Below are 22,831 nucleotides of genomic sequence, written 5' to 3' on the forward strand. Positions count from 1 at the left end.
AAACTCTTTTATTTATGGCCTTCTAGATTGCCTATAAAATCCATTGTAATTGAAAAAGTTGATCAGGATCACCCTGTTGAGAGGCATTCCTACAGACAACAAAATCCAAATTCGAGTACACCAACTCATATGGAAAACCCTCTAACGAGACCGGAGTAAGATAGATCCCAAACTTCACTAGAGCGAGGGCATTCAAAGAAAACATGATGAATAGTCTCAACCGCGGAGTCGCACCTTTTACACCAAATATCACATTGGACACCTCGGTGTATCTACTTACTTTTATAGATAGTTTTTACTTACTAAAATTATTTACTTTATATTCTTTGTTAAATTTAATTTTTTAATTTAAAAACTCTAAACCGCACATCGGACGGATCCTAATCTAGCATATATATATATAACATCAAACCCACTTTTGAGGATCAATTTAAAATAACAGCAGTTTAGATTTGTTAATTTTTAAAAAAGTGACAATGTTTTGATCCAACAATTGTGTTTCTTCATCATAAGCATAACTTTCAATGTTGGCACCTCTTAATTTTACGTACCTTTTTGTTTCGCACCTCTAATTTTTTCACAGCTGTTTATTTTGTACACCTTTTTATTTATATAGATAAAGATTTTTATGGATTTTGAAAAGAGTTTTTATTTCCCTGAGTATTATTTCACACTTCCGAGTTTTAAAAAATCTAATTATTGTTTTTTTTTCAATTTATTAATCGGCATTGATTCACTTTTCTTCGTTGAAATCTGGATAATTTTATTTATTGATTCATTTATCCAATCTTTATTTGGTGTCATTTTCCATCTTATACCCATATCAATCATCTCAACCAAATATTAATCTAGGTGATTGATTGTGACTTCTAATTTTTCATAGATCTATCTTTTAAGTCAATTTAGTTGGTTGTAGCTATGTGCTCTCTCACACTGCTTCTCTTATTATATTTTGTAAATTTTGACAGACTAATGATTTAATTTTTGATTTACGTGAATATCTTCCAAAATTGATTATGTGACTAAGATTCGGCAAACCTAAATTCAAATATCTTGTTAACATTGTTCTCTTATTGTTCTTGAATCGATTTTTGTATTTATTACAAAATTATTATTTGATTAATTTGTTTTCTTTGGAGTTTGAGGATATGACTGATTAATGTTAGACATTGTTTCACTAGGGAATTTGTATCATATAGTTACGTTTTTTCCTACGAACAATTTAATAACAAATAATATCTAGAAACGGTTACATATTATTGATAAAATTTAAATTAATAGATATTGTAGCTGTAATTAGTTACTAAGTGTAGCTATATAATGACAAATAGTAACATACATAATTTGTAGCAAAAATGCTACATATTTTGTGACACAAAATATTGTAACACCGTGATACACAACACAAATGTAGCAAATTCATAGCAAAAATTGTTTGGAAACTAGAACCAACACTTAGAAAAAAAAGTAACATTTCCCTTTATTATTTTGTTTGGAGACAGACAATTTTTTAAAAAAAAACTTAGACCCAAAAAAAAAACTTCGTAGATCTCTTCTCCTCTCTATCGTTGATGTCTGACCTACTCTTCTACTGTCTCTGCCGCTATAGCTGAACCGCGCTCCCCCACCCTCATACTCCTCGTCCACCTCCTCCGTCTCTCTTTCATTCGACCCAACTCACCCAAACCCTACATCACCTTAAATCGAATCTACATGCCTCTCTTGCATATAAGACTAGAATTGAAAATTCATTCTCTTTGTGGTTTCAACAAGTCTAAATGAATTCAATGTGGCAACGTCTCTCATTTCGGGTAAGCCTCTTTCTCTCTTGCGCTGGTGAATTCTATTTGTGGGGTTTTAATCTGATAGGAGGTTAATTTAGGGTTTATAAGTTTTAGGTTTGAATTTGGTGTTGTTTAATTTTTTTTTTGAATTTTGAATTTTGCTGGATTTGTGAATTTTGTTATGGGGTTTGGATTATGTTTGAATATTCTACTTAGATTTCGTTTTGTATTTTGTTTAATCTCTCACAAATTTAGCTTATAGATGACTTTATTATATGTTAGTTTGGATTATGTTTAAATATTCTACTTAGATTTCGTTTTATATTTGACATGGTTTGTTTGTCTTCTCGATTTCCTATCCCTTTTATCTTGATCTCTAATCTCATATTGAAATTGTTATCAAATCATGTGTTTCTAATAGCTGATAGCATGATAATCTGAATTCATTGGATGTTGGAACAGAACATTCATAATTGGTCCTTGTTGCAAATGGTGTATCTGATTTTAACAAGAAGAGGTAAATTAAACATTCATTTTTGATCCTTGTTAAACTTTTCTTAAATTGGCAAGTAAGAAAAATTTGCAGGTCAGATAAAGCTTTGTCGTTTAGCTGCGCTTGTTTAGTTTTAACTGCTAAAATTGAAGAGATATCCGTTTCTCTCTCAGGAACTACGGGAAGAGTCTAAGCCTCTCTCACATGCGTTAAGAGAAGACAGAACATCCCAGGTGCGTTTATGAGCAGCTCCACTGTCCTAAAAGCTGGAATCAATCACAAAGTTATATTAACTTTCTAGTCTCTTATTTGTAATGTCCATTTCCTCTTTTAAACACACCGGTTTGAATTTCATTAGACATATGAGTTTTGATGGAAGGGTGGTGGCTGATGAACACAGCTTCGACACGCAGCGCGACTTGCCAACAGATTATGCAGGAAGCCGTACGAGTACCTCCAAGATTAGATCCAGGGGAAATGAGGTTCCTTTCATCATCGACGCCGCTCAACCCTAATTTCTTCTCTCTCTCTGTTTTCCCGACGGCTGTTTCTCGCTGTCTCTCTCTCTCTCTCTTTTAATCGGAGACGAGACAATAAACACAAGTTATGGCTTTAGTGTCTTCCTCAACGATTTCTTCAACAGCAAGCCTTCAAAAGATAAGTCACACGAGAAGAGACAGAAAATTAGGGTTTCAAAAGATTAAAGGATTATGACGTAAGAGCAAAAATATAAATGGACTTGGAAAAGATTCTCTGTACATGAAGATTCTTAAAACTTAAATTGAAAATTTGAAAAGTTTACAAATCCAATATTTAGTTCCGATTTATATGCAAATTAAAAAGGAAAACAATATAACATTTGCATAAAAATCGGGAATGTTGCTACTAGCATATTTTGTTTTATTCGATTTTTGGTAATATATTTTCACAATGATAATTACTAGCATATTACAAGCATATCTGATTGTTTCTGAATATTGAACTTGTTCTTTATTTCTGTTGCACTAGATTGTTCTCTATTACTCTGCATGCAAGTCGTTTAGCTTGTTATTGCTTGTTCTATCATTTGTTTATCCATGTTTGGCTTTCGTCCAGTAGTTTAATAAGTTTGTTCACTTATTGGATAGTTAAACCTCTTTGAATTTGGCTTGACTTGTTTTATCTTGATGCATCTTAATTGTTAGTGAAATTCCCAATGGGTTAATTGAGACCTTCTAGGGTAAAAATTCTAGTATCAAAAGGTGAAGTCGTGAAGAATGCCCATTGTTTCGAAAAGAATATGATTTTGCAATGTTTGAAATGTGTGGTTTTGTAATGTAGTTTTGCTACGAACCATAACTGGTTCGTAACTTCCAGGAGGTTTTGTACTACTGGGAATACGGGATGCCTAAAAAGGCTGTTAAGAAAGAAAAAACGGAGACTTGTATCCCGAAGCGAGTCAGAAACGTTTCTTTCTTCCCAACTTTATTAGTAGACAGACACCACCTTAAAAGTTTAAACCCCTTGTTTGCTTCTTCCTTACTTGAACTGTTGATTTTGCAATTTTATAAGCATTCTGAAGGTCGAGGAAGCAATAGTAGTAGTCCAACAAAAAAAGTAATGAGCCACCCCCAAAGCCTTTGAACTTTGATTTTATGAATGAACGGGATAAAGTCACTTGGACGGGGACTGATGGTGGCCTTCAATAGGGGAGTACAATATTCAAGAATCTGCCAGCCAAGATTGGGACAAAGCATTCACTCTTGTCACAACCTAAAACGCTTGGAAAACAACGTTCTAGAAGAAGATTACTGATGCTGCTACTCAAATCAAATAACACAAGCGCTTGAGAATCATATCTATCAAAGTTATGAATCATTGAGTAACAAAGTTATGAAATCTGAAATTTAGTGGGTGGAGTTATATGGGCCATGTTACTTCACTTTCTCAGTTAACTCTCTGTCTCTGCTTTAAATCAGAAAAGCATCAGCTTTGTGCATAAACTTTACCTATCTATATCATTTGGAATCGTTTACGTTTGATAAGGAATAGTATGAAAATCCAATAAAAAGTGTCTGTAGTCCAACGGTTAGGATAATTGCCTTCCAAGCAATAGACCCGGGTTCGACTCCCGGAAGACGCATTTTACATTTTTTTTCCACGCCAAAATAGAGCCATGCACCAAAGCATAGATGTGTCCAATCAAACCATATTAAAACGAGAACACAAATAAATGTGAAATGTAAAAACCATCTGAACCAGAGGTCAAGAACATAAGTAACTTAGAAGTATAAAAAAATATGATGGAATTTCTTTTTTTATGGTATCACCTTTAATTCCATATGCTTCTAGAGATATAAATAAGAATTTTTTTATTCACGCACTATAGTTTTTTCCTATCTTATGTGTGGGATCAGTGGATACAAACGGGCCATTACTGTACCTAAAATTATCCGTTGAATAATTTACCAATTATGCGTCGACAATAACGGTGTTTCAAAGGAAAACGTAACAAAGAGTAAAAAGCTCGTGTTGCCACGAATATGAGCCCACAGATAAAACGAACTGGCTTTTATTTAAATGACTGAAATAGTGAATTCTCAAAGCAAAAAAAAAGTTATTTTAACGATTTTAGTTTTTAGAAAAGTTCAGTGACTATTTGATGTCTCTTCAGTCTTCAAAGTTCAAAAAGATCTAAAAACCAACAAATGTTAGATGCTTTTTTGGGTGAAACAAATGTTAGGTGCTTTTTTGGGTGAAACAAATGTTCGACGTTGATCGGACCATATCACAAATGAGAAAACGAACTTGATAAGTTTTCATAGTGAACTTATCTTATTCGAAGTAATTCATGAAAAGTCTATCACAGATTCACAATCATGATCTAGAAATGTTTGAGTAATATCTAGTTTACCACCGTTCTCTAAATCCTCGTAACTCATATAAATGTATCTTTTCATTACGTATTTAGTTGAAGTATACTATATATTCTATATGCACTCATTTTTGGGTTGAAATATACCATCGATCTTAGCCTTTTAAAACTAAAATATGCATGAAATTGCGCATATGTTTTGGTTGTATATGTATGTTAGAATATTCTTTTTAAGTATTTTCCAAACAAATTTAATATTGAACGGTGGTGTTTGTATGATATAAATTCAAAACCACCCACCTTTTATCCCTTTCGAACTTTTTCGAGATAGGATAAGATGACATAATTATTTTATTGTAATTTAAGAAAAGAGGTAGGCCTTCCTTTTAAAAAAATAAAATAATAATAATGATTGTGGGGCTAAATGAAATAATTTGTAATTGTATCCAACACAGGATTATAAATATGTCGAACTTGTTGTACGTAAATGTTGACTTTTTAATTTATTTTTCTCAACACAGGATAAAAATTCGTTAAACGTTAGAAACATCGACGTATGAATTTAATTAATTATGAGAGTGTATTCATTTACACATGGAAATATTTAGTTAGAGCAAACAAATTTAAAACACAAGGGGATTAGACAAAGATACATTCTCATAATCTCACCTTTCCTAAAAACAGGTTCATAAACTGCTGGGGCTCTTTGCTCTTTACTAATGGCAACAGATTCAATTGGATCGAGTACAACTCTAATTGTTTTTTTTTTTTACTTTTCTTGTCACATCTACAATGTAAAATGGTTCATATTATATATACTAAATAGATTACATTCATGATTGATTTTCAATATAAAATTTTAAACATATTTTTCTGTGAAAATTTTGGAATCAGGTACTGTACCATGTTCAGTTTTAATTAATATTCCCAATTAAGAGAAATCGAGTACCTCATAATTGCAATATAACAAACTAGGGACCATCTTATCTTTAAACGTGATTCCTAAAACATAAATATTTCTGGAAAATTTGGTTATTTTCTCTTAGGGAAAATATAAAAGCACAAACGAATATTCCAAATAGAAACTAAAATATATATTACCAAAAAAAAAAAAACATTTTCTTTGCCGGAAATGAGTTTTGTTTGTAATAAAATCAGTGACAAGACGTAATTTACTCAAAAGGCTACGGACCAAAGCCATCATCTTTAGTTCTTTACCAACGTGTCATAAATCTAAGGACTTACGAGTGTGTGTGTGTGTCGTGGGTCATCTCGACCATGGATGGGTAAAAGAACCTGAGTCTTTAGGGTGAATGTTTTTTTTACTGGTTATTATAACCCGGTAAGAACGGGACTGGTAATACCGGTAGCTCCGGTGGTTGAGTTATTTTTACATATGGCTCTATGAGATTGAGAGGGGTTTAAGCAAGAAAGACGTGGTGGTTTACTTCACTTTTGAGGGTTTTTGTATAATTTGGTAGTCGCAAAAAAAAAAAGAAAAAAAAAGAGAGATTTTGATCAAATCCTTTTTGTGGTGAGAGAACATAATCATATAGGTAGCGTTTGATACAAGTAAAAAATAAAAAAAAGTTTCAATCACTTTCTTGGGGTTAAAAACATGGGTTAGAGATTTGATTCAGTGTGTTAAAGAATTCTGATTCCTTCAACTCTGATCCTCTCATTCTCTCTGAAGAATTTCAATTTCGTTTACAGTTCTTGGAAAACTGAATATTCATAGAAAGGTGAGAAAGATTTAAACTTTTTGTTCTTGATGGGTTTTTGTGTTCTCGATTTTGTCGAAAGTTTTGTGTTTTGGTCTTAGGATTTTCAAATTCGTTGGTTTGGGTTTGGATCTTGAAAGGGTTTTTGTGTTATCTGTTTTGAAGTTATCGTCATCTTCTTCGATTGATGTTTTGTCGTTTTGTTTATACAAACCAAAAAAATTCTCATTCTATCGATCTGTGTACCCGATCTGTAAGTGTCTCTCTCTTTTTTTGCTCTACGTTTGATCTGTTATGTTCTTTTAATTCAAAGATCGAAGCTTTTATTTGAATTACGCTTTCTATGTTCTTGATTTGGATCTTGAGTTGATCAGGGTTTTAGGATGGTTTATCAGATTTTGATTTGATAAAACCCAGATCCTTACCGATCTGTATAATTCATGTTTTTCTCTTATGTGAATTGAGTCTTATGGTTCTTGTTTCTTTATCTACACAGATCGTGCTGTGAGTTTCATTCATTGCTTTATCGCTCGTGGCAATCACTATCATTTGTGTTATGCATCCAAGTAATGGTGTCGCATAAAGTCTTGGAATTTGGAGACGATGGTTACATATTGCCTCCTCAAGCTCGAGCTCCCAGATCACTCCGGGTAAAAATGGGCCTTTTGCTATTCTCACAGTTTCTGGTTTTAGCTGTTACAGAATTGATCACAAATTGTGTGTGTGTGTGTGTGTTACATGGATGATCATTCACATTTCTTCATTTTTTTTTTTGACAGAAGAGGCGCATTTACGAGAAGAAACTGTGCGCGATTGACTTATTGGCCACCGTAGCTGGAACCTTGCTGCTCGAGGGAGAAAGCTCGGTGAATGCGGGTGGAGAAAACTGTGTAGTTGTACAAAATACTGTAAAGAAGGAATTCCATGCCGAAGAAAACGCGTTATCAGGACCCCCGAGCCCATTTGACAATGGCAAGTGTGGATTTAGCTCTGTGATTACAACAAATCCTAATCACTTGTTGGTAGTAAGTGACAAAGTAGACAAGGAGGTTGTTGAGGGTTTTAGTAAAGTCAGAAACTTTAGGAAGGATCTTAATCCGGGGGTGAATGTAAAACCTGATGTTGTAGCTAGTATAGGTAGTAACAGTAGTACCGAAGTAAGAGCATGTGGGAGCGGTAGTCCCAATGATTCTCGGGATGATGATGTACATTTATTTACTAGAAATGATAATGATGATGATGATGATGAAAACTTCTCTGGGTACATTCGCCCTCGTCTGACTAGGCCTGTGCCTCGTATTGGAGACAGAAGAATCAGGAAGATATTGGCTTCTAGACATTGGAAAGGAGGCAACACAGGTAATATTGCCTAACTAGTGTTTTTTTTTTTTTTTTTTTTTTTAGTTTTATTGTCTAAGTTAACGTGTGATTTGATGTCTGGTATTTGTAGATGCAAAGCCATGGTATTGCTCAAAGAGGAGTTATTACACGCACAATCATCAGAGGAGTTATCCCATCAAGAAAAGGAAGTACTTTGACAGTATTTCTGATTCGAACTCTGATGATTACCGTTTGCAAGGAAAGACACATAAAGGTTCACAATATTGTCATCTTCTCATTCAGGATGTTGTAAGTCTCTGCTGCTGTAACGTGATTGCACAAAATTAATCTGCAGGAAACAGAACAATAACTTCCATGAAAAGTCGAAATGCATCTTTTGTGTCAAGGGACCATCATGGTAAGTAATGGTGTCTCAATCTGTATCCTTTGTTGGCTATTATTATTTCTTTTAAAATGTTTTTCTTTTGTTTCTCTTTAGTGAGGCTGCGGATCAAGTCTTTTAGGGTGCCTGAGCTTTTCATAGAGATTCCAGAAACTGCTACTGTTGGCTCATTGAAGGTGCAATAGTATTCCAAATCTTGTTGTGCTGAAAATCCTGATCAAGAACTTATCTTTTTTTTTTTTTTTTTTTTTTTTTTTTTTTTTTTTTTATGTTGGGATTGTCAGCGGATGGTGATGGAAGCAGTGACAACCATACTAGGGGATGGACTCCGAGTCGGGTTGATGGTTCAAGGAAAGAAAGTTCGAGATGATAGCAAAACCCTTCTTCAGACTGGGATCTCTGAGGAGAACACGCACTTGGATTCTCTCGGTTTCAGCCTAGAGCCTAGCTTAGGAACCACCTCTCAACCGCTGTTATCCAGGTTCAGTACTCTTCTCTTCACTCTCAGAGATGCCACATCGATTAAAAAAATCAGTCTATTGCGGCTTAAGGGCCTCATTTTCTCTCTGCCAGTTATCTGTCAGAAAATGCCTGTGATGATTTGATGTTATGCCGCGACAATGTGTTGGTGGATCCTAATCATGATGACTCAACACCATCCCCATCTGAATCCTTTGGCAAACTAGGATCAACTGATGATTCTAGAGCTTTGGTTCCTATTGCGTCATCAGCGTTGTTGGCTCCTCGGACTCCTAACCGTAAGTTTAAAAGGACTGAGCAGCAGCAAGCTGCACATCGCAGAATTCGTCGACCTTTCTCAGTTACTGAAGTAGAAGCACTAGTCCAAGCTGTTGAGAATCTCGGAACCGGAAGGTAAGAAACAAAATAAATTGCATTCTTTTATCATGTTTCTTTAAATAGTAACCATGTTTTGTATGTATGTTTGTTAACTTCAGGTGGAGAGACGTTAAGGTTCATGCTTTTGTGGACGCAGACCACCGTACTTACGTTGATCTCAAGGTTAGTTAGTTTTTAAACTAACTGTCTTAGTTTTGACATATTGGAAAATTACTATTATTGTTGTTGGTGTTGAGTCTCTGCCTTTTGTAGGATAAATGGAAGACGCTGGTCCACACGGCAAGGATATCCCCACAGCAGCGGAGAGGAGAGCCGGTGCCACAGGAACTTCTGGACCGTGTTCTGAAGGCACACGCTTACTGGTCACAACACCTAATGCATCAACTGCAGATTGAGCCACCACCATCCTCTCAGGTATAGAGGCTCTAATCTGAACAGGTTCTTGTTCTAAAGAACCTTTGTGTATTATTATTATGATCATCAATATTGTAAGATTCTGACATACTTGAAGCTCTGGTCTCAGTCCTTCTTGTTTTTTTTTTACTTTCTTTCTTTCAAGTGTAAAGTTTTATAATTGGAATAAGGTTGAGTTTTTTCTAACAATGTGAAGGATTTGTTGTAAATCTCTTGGTGACATTTTTATTCTCTCTATATGATTGATGATGACTCGGCCAATCCTGATGAAATCAAGATTCGTATTATAATCTCACAACTATTGCAACCTGAACCAACTAGTTAAAAATCTAGTCTCCCTACATAAGACACGTATGTTTTTTTCCTACAAATGTCTCTTCACTATCTCCAACAGAGAGATAGAGCGATTAAAGCTAGGATCAACATATAGAGTGTTTAGGCGATGACATACACAAACCATACGCTAAAAGTTGTTCTGGTCTTATGTTAAAAAGATATTCAAAGTACCAAGTCAAATTTTTGACCAGAAAAGTGACCAAAAAGGAAGACAATAACAAGAAGACAAATAGCATTTTAGACACTTGGACCCACGACAGTAGATAAAGTCTTTGGACATATTATTACTAACCTTTTGTGGTCGCGGCTTAGTGTTTATCTCAACCCCCACACATTTCTCTGTTTCCTCGAACCTTCATTTTTCTTCTTTGCCAAGACAAAGATAAACAATAACCAAAGTTTGGCAAAGAAGATAATCAATAACCAAAATAACAATACCTTATTATATATATCAACATCTCTCCACTTGTGTGTTCACATGAATCTTCCCTCTAGTTTTATATCTCATTTCTTCTGTTAGTTGACTTATTCTACACTTTCTTTGTCTCTCTCCTCCTCTCCTTCTTCTTCTTTAATCTTCCTTGAGATTCTCTCAGGAGTTTTGATCCTTTATGGATTCTGTTTTGCAAGTAACCGTTGATGGGTTCAAATTCGAAAACGGTTCTGGATCTTGCTGCAAACCAATGAACAATCTTGATGAATCTTGCTTCACTTGTTTCGACGAATCTGAATCTCAGAGCGACTCTTCTTCTCCTACCGAGTCTAAGGTATGTTCAGATTACCTTCCTGTCTTCAAGTACATCAATGACATGTTGATGGAGGAAGATCTTGAAGGTCAGCCTTGTATGTTGGTAGACAGTTTGGCTTTACAAGCCGCCGAGAAATCTTTCTACGAAGTGCTTCAAGATCAATCTCCTCCTACTTCTGATCAAATCTCCAACGATTTAGAGGATGGTTCTCTCGGAAACTTCAGCTCTATAACGAGCTTACATCAACCAACCTCAGATATCATTGGATCGCCTGAAGTAGTTTCAGAGGAATCAACGAGAAGGTATCACCATAGGGATGATGATCTTGAGGGTGGAAGGAAATCGAAGCTCCCTGCAATATCTACAATGGATGAGCTGGCTGAAAAGTACGAGGAAGTGTTGTTGATATGTCAAAAGAATAATCATGGAGAAGCATCACCAAACAAAACCAAACCAGCAAAGGGCTCATCGAACCGATCCAAACAACAAAAGTCAGAACAGCCAGTTGATATGCGAGATCTTCTGATGCAATGCGCGCAAGCAGTGGCGAGTTTTGACCAGTCTAGAGCTGCTGAGAAACTTAAGGAGATAAGAGAACACTCTTCTATCCGCGGCGATGCAACTCAGAGACTTGGTTATCACTTAGCCGAAGCGCTTGAAGCACGTATTACCGGAACCATGGCTACACCAATATCTGCTACTTATAGCAGAACATCTATGGTGGACATTTTGAAGGCATACAAAGGGTTTGTTCAAGCTTGCCCCACCTTAAGAATGTGTTACTTCACTGCAAACAGAACAATCTATGAGCTTGCTTCCAAAGCAACCACACTTCACATCATTGATTTTGGGATTCTCTATGGTTTTCAGTTGCCTTGTCTGATACAAGCTCTGTCAAACCGTGAAGGCGGACCACCACTGCTCCGTGTGACTGGTATCGAGCTGCCTCAGTCAGGTTTCCGTCCATCAGAGCGGCTTGAAGAGACAGGGAGAAGACTGAAGAGGTTCTGTGACAAGTTCAAAGTCCCGTTTGAGTACAGTTTCATAGCCAAAAACTGGGAAGACATAACTCTTGATGAGCTTGTGATCAACAGTGGAGAGACAACAGTTGTCAACTGCATCCTCCGGCTACAGTATACGCCAGATGAAACCATGTCACTCAACTCTCCGAGAGACACGGTTCTGAAACTATTCAGAGATATCAATCCTGACCTCTTTGTGTTTGCAGAGATTAACGGGACTTACAATTCACCCTTCTTCCTAACAAGGTTCAGAGAAGCTCTCTTCCATTGCTCGGCTCTCTTTGACATGTATGAGGCCACATTACCAGAAGAAGACGATTGCAGGACCCTGGTGGAGAGGGAGCTAATCGTAAGAGATGCAATGAGTGTGATAGCCTGTGAAGGGTCTGAACGGTTTGCAAGGCCTGAAACTTACAAGCAATGGCAGGTTAGGATTTTAAGAGCCGGGTTCAAACCGGCGAAACTAAACAAAGAGATCATAAAGCACGCGAAAGAAATAGTGAAACAACGTTACCATAAAGATTTTGTGATTGACAATGATAACCACTGGATGCTTCAGGGCTGGAAAGGAAGAGTCCTTTATGCTGTTTCCTGCTGGAAACCTGCTAAGAAGTAATTAACAATTTTGCAATCATTTGCATAATTTTGTTAGCTTTCCATTTCTTTGTTTTTTATTTTAATTTGTTGGTTTTAAGGTGTTTGTAGAATCTGTTTGCTCTCATATATATGGAACGAGTCTCTCTACTTTCTTGAAACTTGAAAGTACATATATGCCAACCAAGATTTGGAAACAAGTTTAGAAGATTACAAATCACAATTAAACAGTGAGACTAGACAACTAAAAAAAGTATTACAGAACAAGAAGGAAATAATTGAAGATGATTACTTGGACACTTTCTTCGTCCCTGCAATAGCAATTTTCTTGTCTTTAAGAGTCCTCTGCAATTGTTCTTTGTTCTCTGTCCCCGACATGGCAATCCTTGGATGTGCCTTACCCCACGGTAACATTGGAATTTGTACAATGTATTTCATCAGACTAAACTTTCTTCTTTTTGTCTGGTCGAGGACCCAAAAGATTAAGATCAATGGTGGCTCCATAAGTCTCAGCTGACTTAACAACCGCATCGTATGGCTTGGAAGAGAGCTTAAGCCCTTCGTTTTGAGCCTTCAAATGTAACTCATAAGCAAGCCTTGGCTTTGCATCATTTGCAAGAGCCTCGATCAACATCTCGTAAGTTATCTCATTAGGCTCAACATTCTCGCTTTTCATTCTATGAAACCACTCATAAGCCACACCACTTAACCCGTTCCTCGCGCAACCACTTATAACCGCGTTGTAAGTCACAACGCTCGGCTCAATACCCTTTGAAGCCATTTCCTTGAGAAGGGTATCCAAAAGATTGAACTTTTGCTGTCCTGTCAAAACTGAAGCCATTGTCGTGTACGCGTAAAGATTTGGCTCAATCCCTACCTTAACCATATGGTTCCAAACCCGAAACGCCTCATCATATAACTTCCCTTTCTCAAGAGCACTGAGCAGTGCACCGTATGAGATTACCGTTGGCTTTTCGCCGTTGTCAACCATTGCTTTAAAGATTTGGATCGCAGCTGCAGTCTCAGAGGCTTTTGAACACGCTACAAGAACCGCGTTCCAATGTCTGCTCTGCGGTTTCAATCCTTTATCTTCCATTTTGTTAAGCAACCTAACTCCCCATCTCCATATCCCTCTCTTGCTAGCTGCACTCAGCAAGATACTGAAATGAGAGACAACTAACTCGTAAGACAAATTGTTAGGTTCAGGTCCTTCGTCAAGAAGATTCTCATAGATCTCTAACGCTGCCCACCATTTCTTAGCCTTACCCATCAGCCAAATCAAATGGTTGCAGACAGATAGACTTATCTCAGGAAACCTCTCTCTGATTCTTTTATACAATTCTTTACCAACAATATAATGCTCTTCACGAGTACATGCCCATATAAGCCTCTCGTGCTCTTCCCTACTCGGTTTAATCCCTGCACTGTCCATTGCATTCAAAAGCTTCAACACTCTAGTACTCCAGTTTTCATCTTTCACCAGCCACCGCCTCATCACTTGGTAACATATTCTACCAATGAAGTTTTCGAGCTTAACAAACTCATATTCCCAATCGTAATTGGCCTCGTTCCCTATCTCCCCCTTTGCATATTTTTCTCTCAATTCAACAAAGAACTCGAGAGCTCCCATACCATCTTCCATTCTTCTGTAGACAAGCAAAGCCGTTGAATATGTTATCGGGTTAGGCTCAAAACCTTTTTCTTTGACTAAATCAAGAACCCCAAGGGACTTGAGAAACTCCCCTTCCTCCATGTAAATAACCATCAAAGTATTGTAAGTAACAATGTTTGGAACAATCCCTTCTTCCTCCATATCACTCAGTATCTTCTCTGCTTCCCTCAACTGTTTCATCGCACCCAAAAGACTGTTATATATGAAAAGGTTTGGACCTATGACACCTCCTGATTCAATCTTCTTCCTCTTAAGCCAATCTACTACTGCTACCGCAGGCTTCAATCTCTTGTCCTTGCCAAAACCCTTTATCATAGCACAAAAGACTTGTAGAGGCAATTCTCCTATATCCTTGAGTACATCATCCACATCATCAGCTGTCTTAGCACCTCGTAAACTAAACGCTAATTCTCTAACATTAACTCTTGAATTGTTCTTTTCTCCTCCATTTACAGTTTGTGGTTCAGAAGCTGAACTTGAATCTTCTGTGGAAATATCTTCTTCCCCGAGCTCTCGTTGCTCCGTGGCCCATCCTACCCCAACCGATGATCCCAACAAACTTCTCTTTGGCTCACACAAAAACAGAACTTTTGAAGTAGGGTTAATGGCAAACCCGCTAGAGATACTACTAGTACTACCAAAGCAAGCCTGTTCAAGAAAACAATGTCTATTTCTAGTCTTAGGGCTAACTACAACAGAACAAGAACAATCCAACTCAAATTCCAATCTTGAACCAACCAAAAGACCAGACTTTAATGGCCAAATGCTTAAAGCTTGCATCTTTTTTCCAACACGGTCTCACATAAGCTCTATGTAGCGTGGAAGCGTCAAAAGACACACGAGATTCACGCTTCAGAAGCGGAAGCGGAAGCGGAATTGAGTGGAAGCGTGATGGAAGAAGCACTCGCTTCCAATTTTACAAAATCGGAAGCTCAAAGATCTTTCAAAGAAACGAAATTGAGGAGGCAGAGAGGAGGGAAAGTGGAGTAACTAGAAAATAAGTTAGAACAACTTCAATGGCGGATTCATCGTGATGAAAGGCGGAGAAGAGATAGCATTTGTCGCTATTGGGCTTATATGGGCTTCAATCAAGCTTAATTATTTGTCTTCTATTTTTTTTTTTAATTAACCACTACTAGTCTAGATGTTACTGATATATTTTTAATTTTTCAGTTATTCTAATATATTTGTTAGTTTGCTAATTAAGTAGTTATACATTAACATATAGTATGCAAATTTTTTAATTTTTTTTCCGGCAAAATAAAGTCATACAAACAATCCTTTAATCATATAAGCGGTGATAAACAAGCAAAGTAAAATATTACTGTTGTACAATCATGCTTAGCTATTACAATTTCTCTTAACAAACATAAATTCTGCACGTTGGAATTCCTGAGACCCAAAGCATAGTTTGTTGATAAATACCGGCAAAAAATATGTCATACATTTTTCTATTAATTATTTTTGTGAGAAATTCACTATTTCATTTAAAACAAATAGACGTCAGTCCATGAATCCATGCTTGTTGAATAACTGTGAATCAAACTTTCCTTTCTGATATATGTAGAACTACAGATCCCCATCCAAAGAGAGCTGCCCATATGAGCCTAATAGAAATATTTTCTCGGATCCATCCAGCCGTTGTTGTGAGATTTTTTGGATCAAAACTATTATCATAATTACATTTCTTTTTGATGTTTTATTATGATTGTTTTTCACAAAAAGGTTGTTTTATTTCTATTTTTAGTATACTCTATTTATGTGTTTAACAATTTTTTTTTCCACAGGTGTTTAACAACTTTTTAAATAAGAAAGAAAACTAAAATTATATAAGATTAAATAATTACTAATATATTATATTTATATATGGTGTTAGTAGAAATGTAAATCTAACAAATAACCAACAATAGCAGTTTTAACCCAAAATATAAAATTATTATAAGCAATACATTTATTTCAACTACGCAATTAAGAAATCTATAATTTAAATCCAAAACATAGTTTGATTTGTAATAAGCTATTTATTATGATGTAATAGTGTTTTGATTAATTTATTACCTTTTTAATGTGCAATATTACTAATTTATTTATCTTTTTTCTTTGTAATATGTAGATGATAGATAATCAAAAGAAAGTAAATATTTTTATGTGATATATATGTTACTTGATGATTATTGTACTTATATTTTCTATTTGCTTTTATAAATAGAGATATTTTAAGTTAATAAGCTCACCAAACTTTATAAGTATCAAGAATTAGTTTTTCTAATTACATAATTAGCTTAGAAATGTTCATATGATTATTTCCAACAATATGATTATTGTAAAAAAAAAATATATTGTTTATACTCGGTCAATGTCTTACTTATATTTGCTAATTTTTATTAATGTATTCTCATTCTTTTTTATATGATAATAATTAAATTATGTATTGATAGATTCTTTTTGTTTGAAGTAATAACTTTAGATTTTTGCTTATTTTTATTTTATGTATTTTAATAACAAAAATTTATATTAAGAATTGTTTTCATATTTTTAAATATTTTTGTTTATATGTAGATATATATATATATATATATATATATATTTTATAATTTTTTTGAAAAGAAAAATTTCGTGTTAATTGTGTTCGCCCATGTTATATTACATGATAAGTATCTCGTAGTAGCTAGGGTATTGGACAAACTCATTGTGGTCTTGTCCCCGCACATATTTTTTTTAACGAAATATCAATTTTCAGAAACAAAATTAGCTGAGATTGTCAATGGTACCATGTATTTTTCAGGGCTATGTTTACATATTTGATTAACGGCAGAGTTGAGTTTAGTAAGACAATCACTAGTGTTACCTACATCAGAAATTGTAATATTTTTTTCGTGAAACCAAGATTTTCCTATTAGTTGATAAGTGCATTAAGATGAATGTGAGTAATGGGAACTAAGAAGTCTCCATAGACCATGCCTTGTAAGAACTCACATGCTCACATGTGAATGTGAAATTGGTCTGAAGTGTTTTTCTTTTTCTTTCCAAAAACATTAAATGTTCTTTTGGTCCCAAAAGTTTAGTGTCTTTATATACATATGTCTTCGATCCAACTAAAACTAATGTTAGATGACCATTGACCACAACGTTAATATTAATCCTTCCGTATTTTGCCCTGTTTGGCATGTGACAGTCTTAAGAGAGAAGGAAAAAAAAACATGTAGTAATGTGTCAAACATGTAGTTCATGTCCCTTGTAACTAACGTTCAGTTTAAGTGTTTAACATGTGAATTATTAAAATGTTAGGTAAGTTGTTGAAGAACAAGAACAAAACTAACTACTCTAAAGTGAATTATAAGTTCACTCTACATTAATTTGATCATTTTATATTTAGTTTTAGATGGATTAAAAAGTTGCTAAAAATTACTGTGTTGGAAATTTATTAATCGAATCTTCACGTAATCATGTTACGTTCGATCACTACCCGACAGATTACTAGAAAATAATTAAAACTCGTCAGACACTGACAGTGAAATAACATTTATAAACGCGGTCAAAGTTATACACTCGTTGACTGCCAATCGTTTTTTATATGTAGTTTTGTTGCTGGAGTCTTCTTAACTAAGTTTATACGTATATAGATAACTCCCAATGATACTATCATCTATGCAAATATAAAACTACCTTTTAGTAAATTCAAAATACTTCATATATATCTAGTTAGTTTTACACTTACACCCATTTATATGATCATCACTGAAGATTATTGCATCAGGATGTCACACATATTCAAGTTAAAATTTAACCTAATTTAGAGGTGTAAATGTAAAAGTTATTCACAACAACAACAACAAAAACTTGCGTTTAGCTCAAAAATGTGTTTTTGACAATATAATATTGCATGCGTAATTTATATTTTGTTCACTTCAATAGACAAAATGACTTAAACATTGATTTTTCCTTAGATTCGATTCCCATATGCAACCACATTTATGCCGCATCCATGCAAAGGATGTAGTCATGTAGACCCTATTATATATAACATACATACATGTATAGGTATGATCGACACTTAAACTCATTTTTTGCTCTAAACTCTCTCTCCCTCTCTCTTTACGCACACTACGAAGGACGCACATTGTTGTTGACTCATGGATGTCGAAAAGCTATGGAACCATACAAAGAAAGACTCCATCTTTCAAACTACTCATTTCTCTTCTTCTTCAAAACCCTTTTTCACAAGAAGCTTCTCAACCAAAGATTCATCTTCTCCTTCTTCTTCAAACCCCATTTTCACAAGAAGCTTCTCAACAAAAGCTTCAGCTTCTCATCCTTCATCATCCAAATCCCATTTCTCGAGAAGCTTCTCAATTAAACCTTCGTCTTCGTCGTCTTCTTGTTCTTCGGACCCCGTTTTCAGACGGAGTTTCTCAGCAAAGCCTAAAGATTCGAAGTCTTTGCTCTTGGCTAGAAGCTGTTCCACGAAATCTTCAGCTCATCATTTCTCTTCCAAGTCTTCTCTAGATCTCTCTAGAAGCTTGTCTCAGAAAGGAGCTTCCGTGACGCGAAAATGCTTGAAAGTGGCGAAAGAGCATAAGTCCCGCTTCTACATAATCAAACGCTGCGTTTTCATGCTCGTTTGCTGGCACAAACATTCTTGAGAGTCATATGCATTGGATCCAGATATTGAAGAAAAATCTTTGTGGAAGCAAAAAACAATACATATAAGGGTAGCCATATATATGTTGAAGTTCTTGTTTTTTATATTCACTATATATACATTGTCCACCGATTAACTTCAAACACTTAAGTTATAAATGAACTTGATTGTAAAGAAAAACAACCGAATGGGTTGCGGAGTATTTTTCTAGTTCTAAGTGAGTGTTAGTAACTTTTAGAGTATTCTGTTTTTAGATAAAATTAGATTCAATTTGTTACTTTGAATTGAGTTTACAGAATGTTTATGTATATAGCGTTTACTTTTGCCAGGTATTGGATACATGATCACCAATTTGTGGGATAGATAGATCACAGATTCACAAGTAGGGCGAGGTTGAAAACTCGTGTGGTCCAAAAAGCCAATGCCGCTCCCACAATGAGACTCCAGTACCACCGTTATTCGAATAATGGTCGTAAGAGAAGTAACAAATACTAGGCCCGTCAACGTCCTTAGCAAGTGATTTAGAAGCGTGATCCTCGAAACCGGATCGCATAGAGGGAATATCCAATGCATCCTCCGTTAACTTAAGATATTGCCTATTCCTTTTAAGAATATGATAGTAAAACCTCCTGTGGAATCACCGTGTTCTTTAGAAAGTCTCTCCATATAGGAATGAAGTTTTTGTGAAGTGTCTCTCATTGAAATAAGGAAATTAAAGCATTTTCGTTGGAGCAGTTTGGCTTTTGAGTCCTTACTGAATATTGGGCCAGCAATAACAACTTTGATTCCACTTCTACACCACCTTTTCTTGCATTAACGACATTTACATTATTTCTGTTGCAACTAGCAGAGTTATATTTACTGTTTTATATGCCCCCGCAGGACCACACAGTGATACTTATAATCGGTTTATAAATTTCCGAATCTAGTTTATAACTATTGGACCGCATGTATAAAAATAACATTCCTTAGTGGAGGAGAAAAAAAAAAGAAGAAATACGTTTACTTCAAAAGAATGTAAAATAGATCCCACCAAAAAAAAAAGAATGTAAAATAGAGAACAAGTGGTCCGCTCAACTCCTCGTAGCTCCACTACCATCACTTCACATTCAAGCATCTAGATCTCTTTGGTTACATATTTACAGTGACTTACTGTTACAAAATATCTAACACAAAACTTCTTGACTTTTATTATTAGTTCCAACAATTATAGGACCACCCATTTAGAGTAGATGAAAGAACCTTTCACACATTGTTTTTTTTTGTCACAAGAGAAAAGAAAGATATTATTAATAAGACCTTGTCTATGAATGAAGTCTATCCATTCGTTTTATTTTTGTCAAATTAAATGTTACAATAATTTCAAATCATCAGCTTGATGATGTAAGTCATGACGAATGCCAACTTAACATACATATCCATTTCAACAAGAAAAAAATAAACAATGTAAGGATTATGTGTTAAATCGGGAAACTCTTTTATTTCTTGAGAAATTTGTTGTATCCACGTAACTCAATCTAGTCTGATGGAATTGATGTTTTTGTAAAGTTATCCCAGAGACCATTACCCGATTTGCCCCAAAATGAATTTGGATTCGAATTTGGTAACTTTGAAACAATCAATTTCACAACCGTGCATTCATGTCATGTCTCACCAACACAAAACAAACACAACCCTTTCACTTTCTCAGAATCCAATAAAAAAAAGTTTCAAGAAAACAAAAGGCAAACCAATACTACTACTTCGAAATTTGTTTCCAATAAAATTTGATTGTAACAAGAGATTTCCCAATTTGAATAAATATATATACATTACATTGTTGAATCAACAAACCAAAAAATCTGAACTTTGTTTTCTTTTTGTTTTCAACCTAATCAGAAAAATCTTCTGATCAACGAAGTCGATCGATTCATAACTCTAGTTTCACCATCACTATCCAAATCAATAAGATTCGAATTCGCATTCGAATTCGAATTAGAAGAAGAAGAGCCACGATTTGGTCTCACTCTTCTCATAAACGAAACCATTCCACGAACAGCTCTTCTCAATCTACCACCATTACCTGAACTCCCACCGTTTCTACTCATCTCCGGTGTCTCATGAGCTCTAACCCAAGAGATACGTCTCGGTCCTTCATTACTACCAAGTCCACCACCATCCATCTCCGTCAACACCACCGGCAAAACCCTCTCTCCTTCTCTCATCGCCGCGTTAAACCTCCCAACAGCGAAACCACCGCCTGGTAATCTCCAAATCGTCATCCCCACAGCGTTTTCTTCCTCGCTACTCCGTTGAATCGGATCCGAAGGTAACTCGAATCTACAAACGGGACACGAGTTCCGAATCGAGAGCCATGGAACGATACAATCCCCGTGAAAAATGTGTTTACACGGCATCTCACGACCTTCGACACCTGCTTCGAAGACCTCCGTGCACACGGCGCAATTAGCTTCCGCCTTCATATGATAATCAGAGATCTCGACTCTAGGCAAAGACTCAATCGCCGATTTAGACGCCGGCGGATTCCCAGATCTACCGATTCCGTTACCAGACGCTTCGATCTGACTCAATTGTTCGAGCAACCGTTCAAATCCAGATCCCATAAGGATCTCGGAAACAGAATCAGGAAGAGGTCTAAGACCTGAACCAGATCCATCATCGTAATAAAACTCATAAGCGCGTCGTTCTCTAGCAGCTCCGTCTCCTTCTTCGTTCTCAACTCTCTCACCAGCTCCTCCTCCGTGTAAAACGATAACCGGATTAAACGACGTCCGGCGATTGGATCTACGGCGTCTAATTACAGATCTATGACTATCTCCAACCGATCTAACTTCCTGATTCGTCGTCGTCGCCGGAATCGCCGCAACGGAAGAATTATTAGAGGAAGAATCTTCGATCTCTTCGATGAATCCACCGTTGCAATAAGGACATAAGACTCCAGCGTTTGCGTCTTGGTCTTCCCAAACGCTGATGAATCGCGTACAACTGTAACACCAGTACGACGTCGTAACCGTCGTGGTGGTGGTGGTGGTTGGTTCGGTCGCCGGAGTTATCGTCGCCGATCTAGAATTTGGCATCATCTTTTGAAAAAGGGAGAAGAAAAAAAACTTGTGTGGCTGGTGAAAAGGATCTGAAGTTTTAATGAGAGAGGAAGGAAGAAAAAAAGTTTTTGTTTTATATAGCGCTGTTTTGTTTAGTGTTAACGGCGTTAGATTTTGACGGTGATAACACGTGACAGTGTTTTGACTAGGGGGGAGATGATGACGGAGTTATTAACGGTGTGTGTTTTTGCAGTGAAGAGCGTCATTGACGTGTGCGAAAGATTTGACCCAAATGTGAAATCTGTGTTTCCTTCGAAGAAGTTTCAGAAGAATCAGCGTGTGGCCCACCTTTTGTTTCTTTCTTGGTAAGTTACTAAACGTCGTCGTTATTGGGGGTAAGTATGTTTTATTTTGTAATTTTGTATAGAGATATTTTGGTTTTAGAAGGTAAAAGATCTATTTTGAACCCAAAAAAAAAGTAAAAGATCTGTTTGTGTGTTGTTTTTATGTAGAAATATATAAAAGTACAGTCAAACCTCTATAAATTAATAATATTAGAATCATAAAAATATATTAATTTATAGAGGTTTTAATTTCTCAATAAATTAATTATTAATTTATAGAGAGATTTTCCTAATTCGATTAAAAAATATTAAAAATAAGATTCAATCGTTACAACTAATATTTTTATAAATTCAATTACAAAGAAAATAACAATTATCATGTTTTAAAGATATCACTCAAAGATTTTTATATAATAAAAATCTTAAAAAAGAACTCTAGTAAAAATTAATGTGTATATATATACATATATTTAGATAATTTTATATAATTATTAATTTATATTATTGATGGAACTATATATTTACAAAGAATTTTTGAAAAATTTATTATTTTATTATATTATCGAATAGTGTCTAAAATTATA

General features: G+C 35.5%; 4 protein-coding genes, 1 long non-coding RNA gene, 1 other non-coding gene and 1 pseudogene across 9 annotated transcripts; 5 read left to right on the forward strand and 2 right to left on the reverse strand.

Annotated features, from left to right (window-relative positions):
• Positions 1 to 1,485: 1,485 nt before the first annotated feature.
• Positions 1,486 to 3,082, forward strand: LOC104780466 (uncharacterized). Of its 3 annotated transcripts, none has more exons than XR_766749.2 (4): positions 1,486 to 1,811; positions 2,247 to 2,301; positions 2,451 to 2,510; positions 2,636 to 3,082. It is a non-coding gene; the product is annotated as an uncharacterized LOC104780466 (long non-coding RNA). The 3 variants fall into 3 exon arrangements; XR_002037602.2 differs by having other exon boundaries at positions 2,657 to 3,082; XR_002037603.2 differs by having other exon boundaries at positions 2,678 to 3,082.
• A 1,245-nt stretch (positions 3,083 to 4,327) lies between these two features.
• On the forward strand, positions 4,328 to 4,399 carry TRNAG-UCC (transfer RNA glycine (anticodon UCC)). Its single transcript has one exon. It is a non-coding gene; the product is annotated as a tRNA-Gly (tRNA).
• A 1,776-nt stretch (positions 4,400 to 6,175) lies between these two features.
• On the forward strand, positions 6,176 to 10,056 carry LOC104711112 (telomere repeat-binding protein 2). Its single transcript, XM_019244640.2, has 10 exons — positions 6,176 to 6,873; positions 7,349 to 7,502; positions 7,632 to 8,211; positions 8,303 to 8,446; positions 8,528 to 8,590; positions 8,672 to 8,751; positions 8,860 to 9,056; positions 9,149 to 9,448; positions 9,532 to 9,595; positions 9,686 to 10,056. Exons 2-10 carry the CDS (start codon positions 7,422 to 7,424, stop codon positions 9,851 to 9,853), a joined length of 1,677 nt encoding a protein of 558 aa, XP_019100185.1. The 5' UTR covers positions 6,176 to 6,873; positions 7,349 to 7,421; the 3' UTR covers positions 9,854 to 10,056.
• Positions 10,057 to 10,118: 62 nt separating this feature from the next.
• LOC104780470 (scarecrow-like protein 30) lies at positions 10,119 to 12,709 on the forward strand. The gene has a single exon (XM_087510291.1). The coding sequence runs from the start codon at positions 10,795 to 10,797 to the stop codon at positions 12,568 to 12,570; it is 1,776 nt and encodes a 591-aa protein (XP_087366417.1). The 5' UTR covers positions 10,119 to 10,794; the 3' UTR covers positions 12,571 to 12,709.
• LOC104780469 (protein LOW PHOTOSYNTHETIC EFFICIENCY 1, chloroplastic) lies at positions 12,700 to 15,282 on the reverse strand. Its single transcript, XM_010504968.3, has one exon. The coding sequence runs from the start codon at positions 14,998 to 15,000 to the stop codon at positions 12,991 to 12,993; it is 2,010 nt and encodes a 669-aa protein (XP_010503270.1). The 5' UTR covers positions 15,001 to 15,282; the 3' UTR covers positions 12,700 to 12,990.
• A 2,997-nt stretch (positions 15,283 to 18,279) lies between these two features.
• Positions 18,280 to 19,328, forward strand: LOC104780472 (small polypeptide DEVIL 15-like). The gene is made up of 2 exons (XM_010504973.3): positions 18,280 to 18,932; positions 19,192 to 19,328. Exon 1 carries the CDS (start codon positions 18,354 to 18,356, stop codon positions 18,861 to 18,863), a length of 510 nt encoding a protein of 169 aa, XP_010503275.1. The 5' UTR covers positions 18,280 to 18,353; the 3' UTR covers positions 18,864 to 18,932; positions 19,192 to 19,328.
• A 1,270-nt stretch (positions 19,329 to 20,598) lies between these two features.
• LOC104780473 (E3 ubiquitin-protein ligase RDUF1 pseudogene) lies at positions 20,599 to 22,413 on the reverse strand (annotated as a pseudogene). Its single transcript, XR_015596817.1, has one exon. The product of XR_015596817.1 is annotated as an E3 ubiquitin-protein ligase RDUF1 pseudogene (transcript).
• Between the last annotated feature and the right edge of the window lie 418 nt (positions 22,414 to 22,831).

This window comes from Camelina sativa, chromosome 4, assembly GCF_030686135.1.
Source record: "Camelina sativa cultivar CO46 ecotype springtype chromosome 4, ASM3068613v1".
In the NCBI taxonomy this organism is placed as follows: Eukaryota; Viridiplantae; Streptophyta; class Magnoliopsida; order Brassicales; family Brassicaceae; genus Camelina; species Camelina sativa.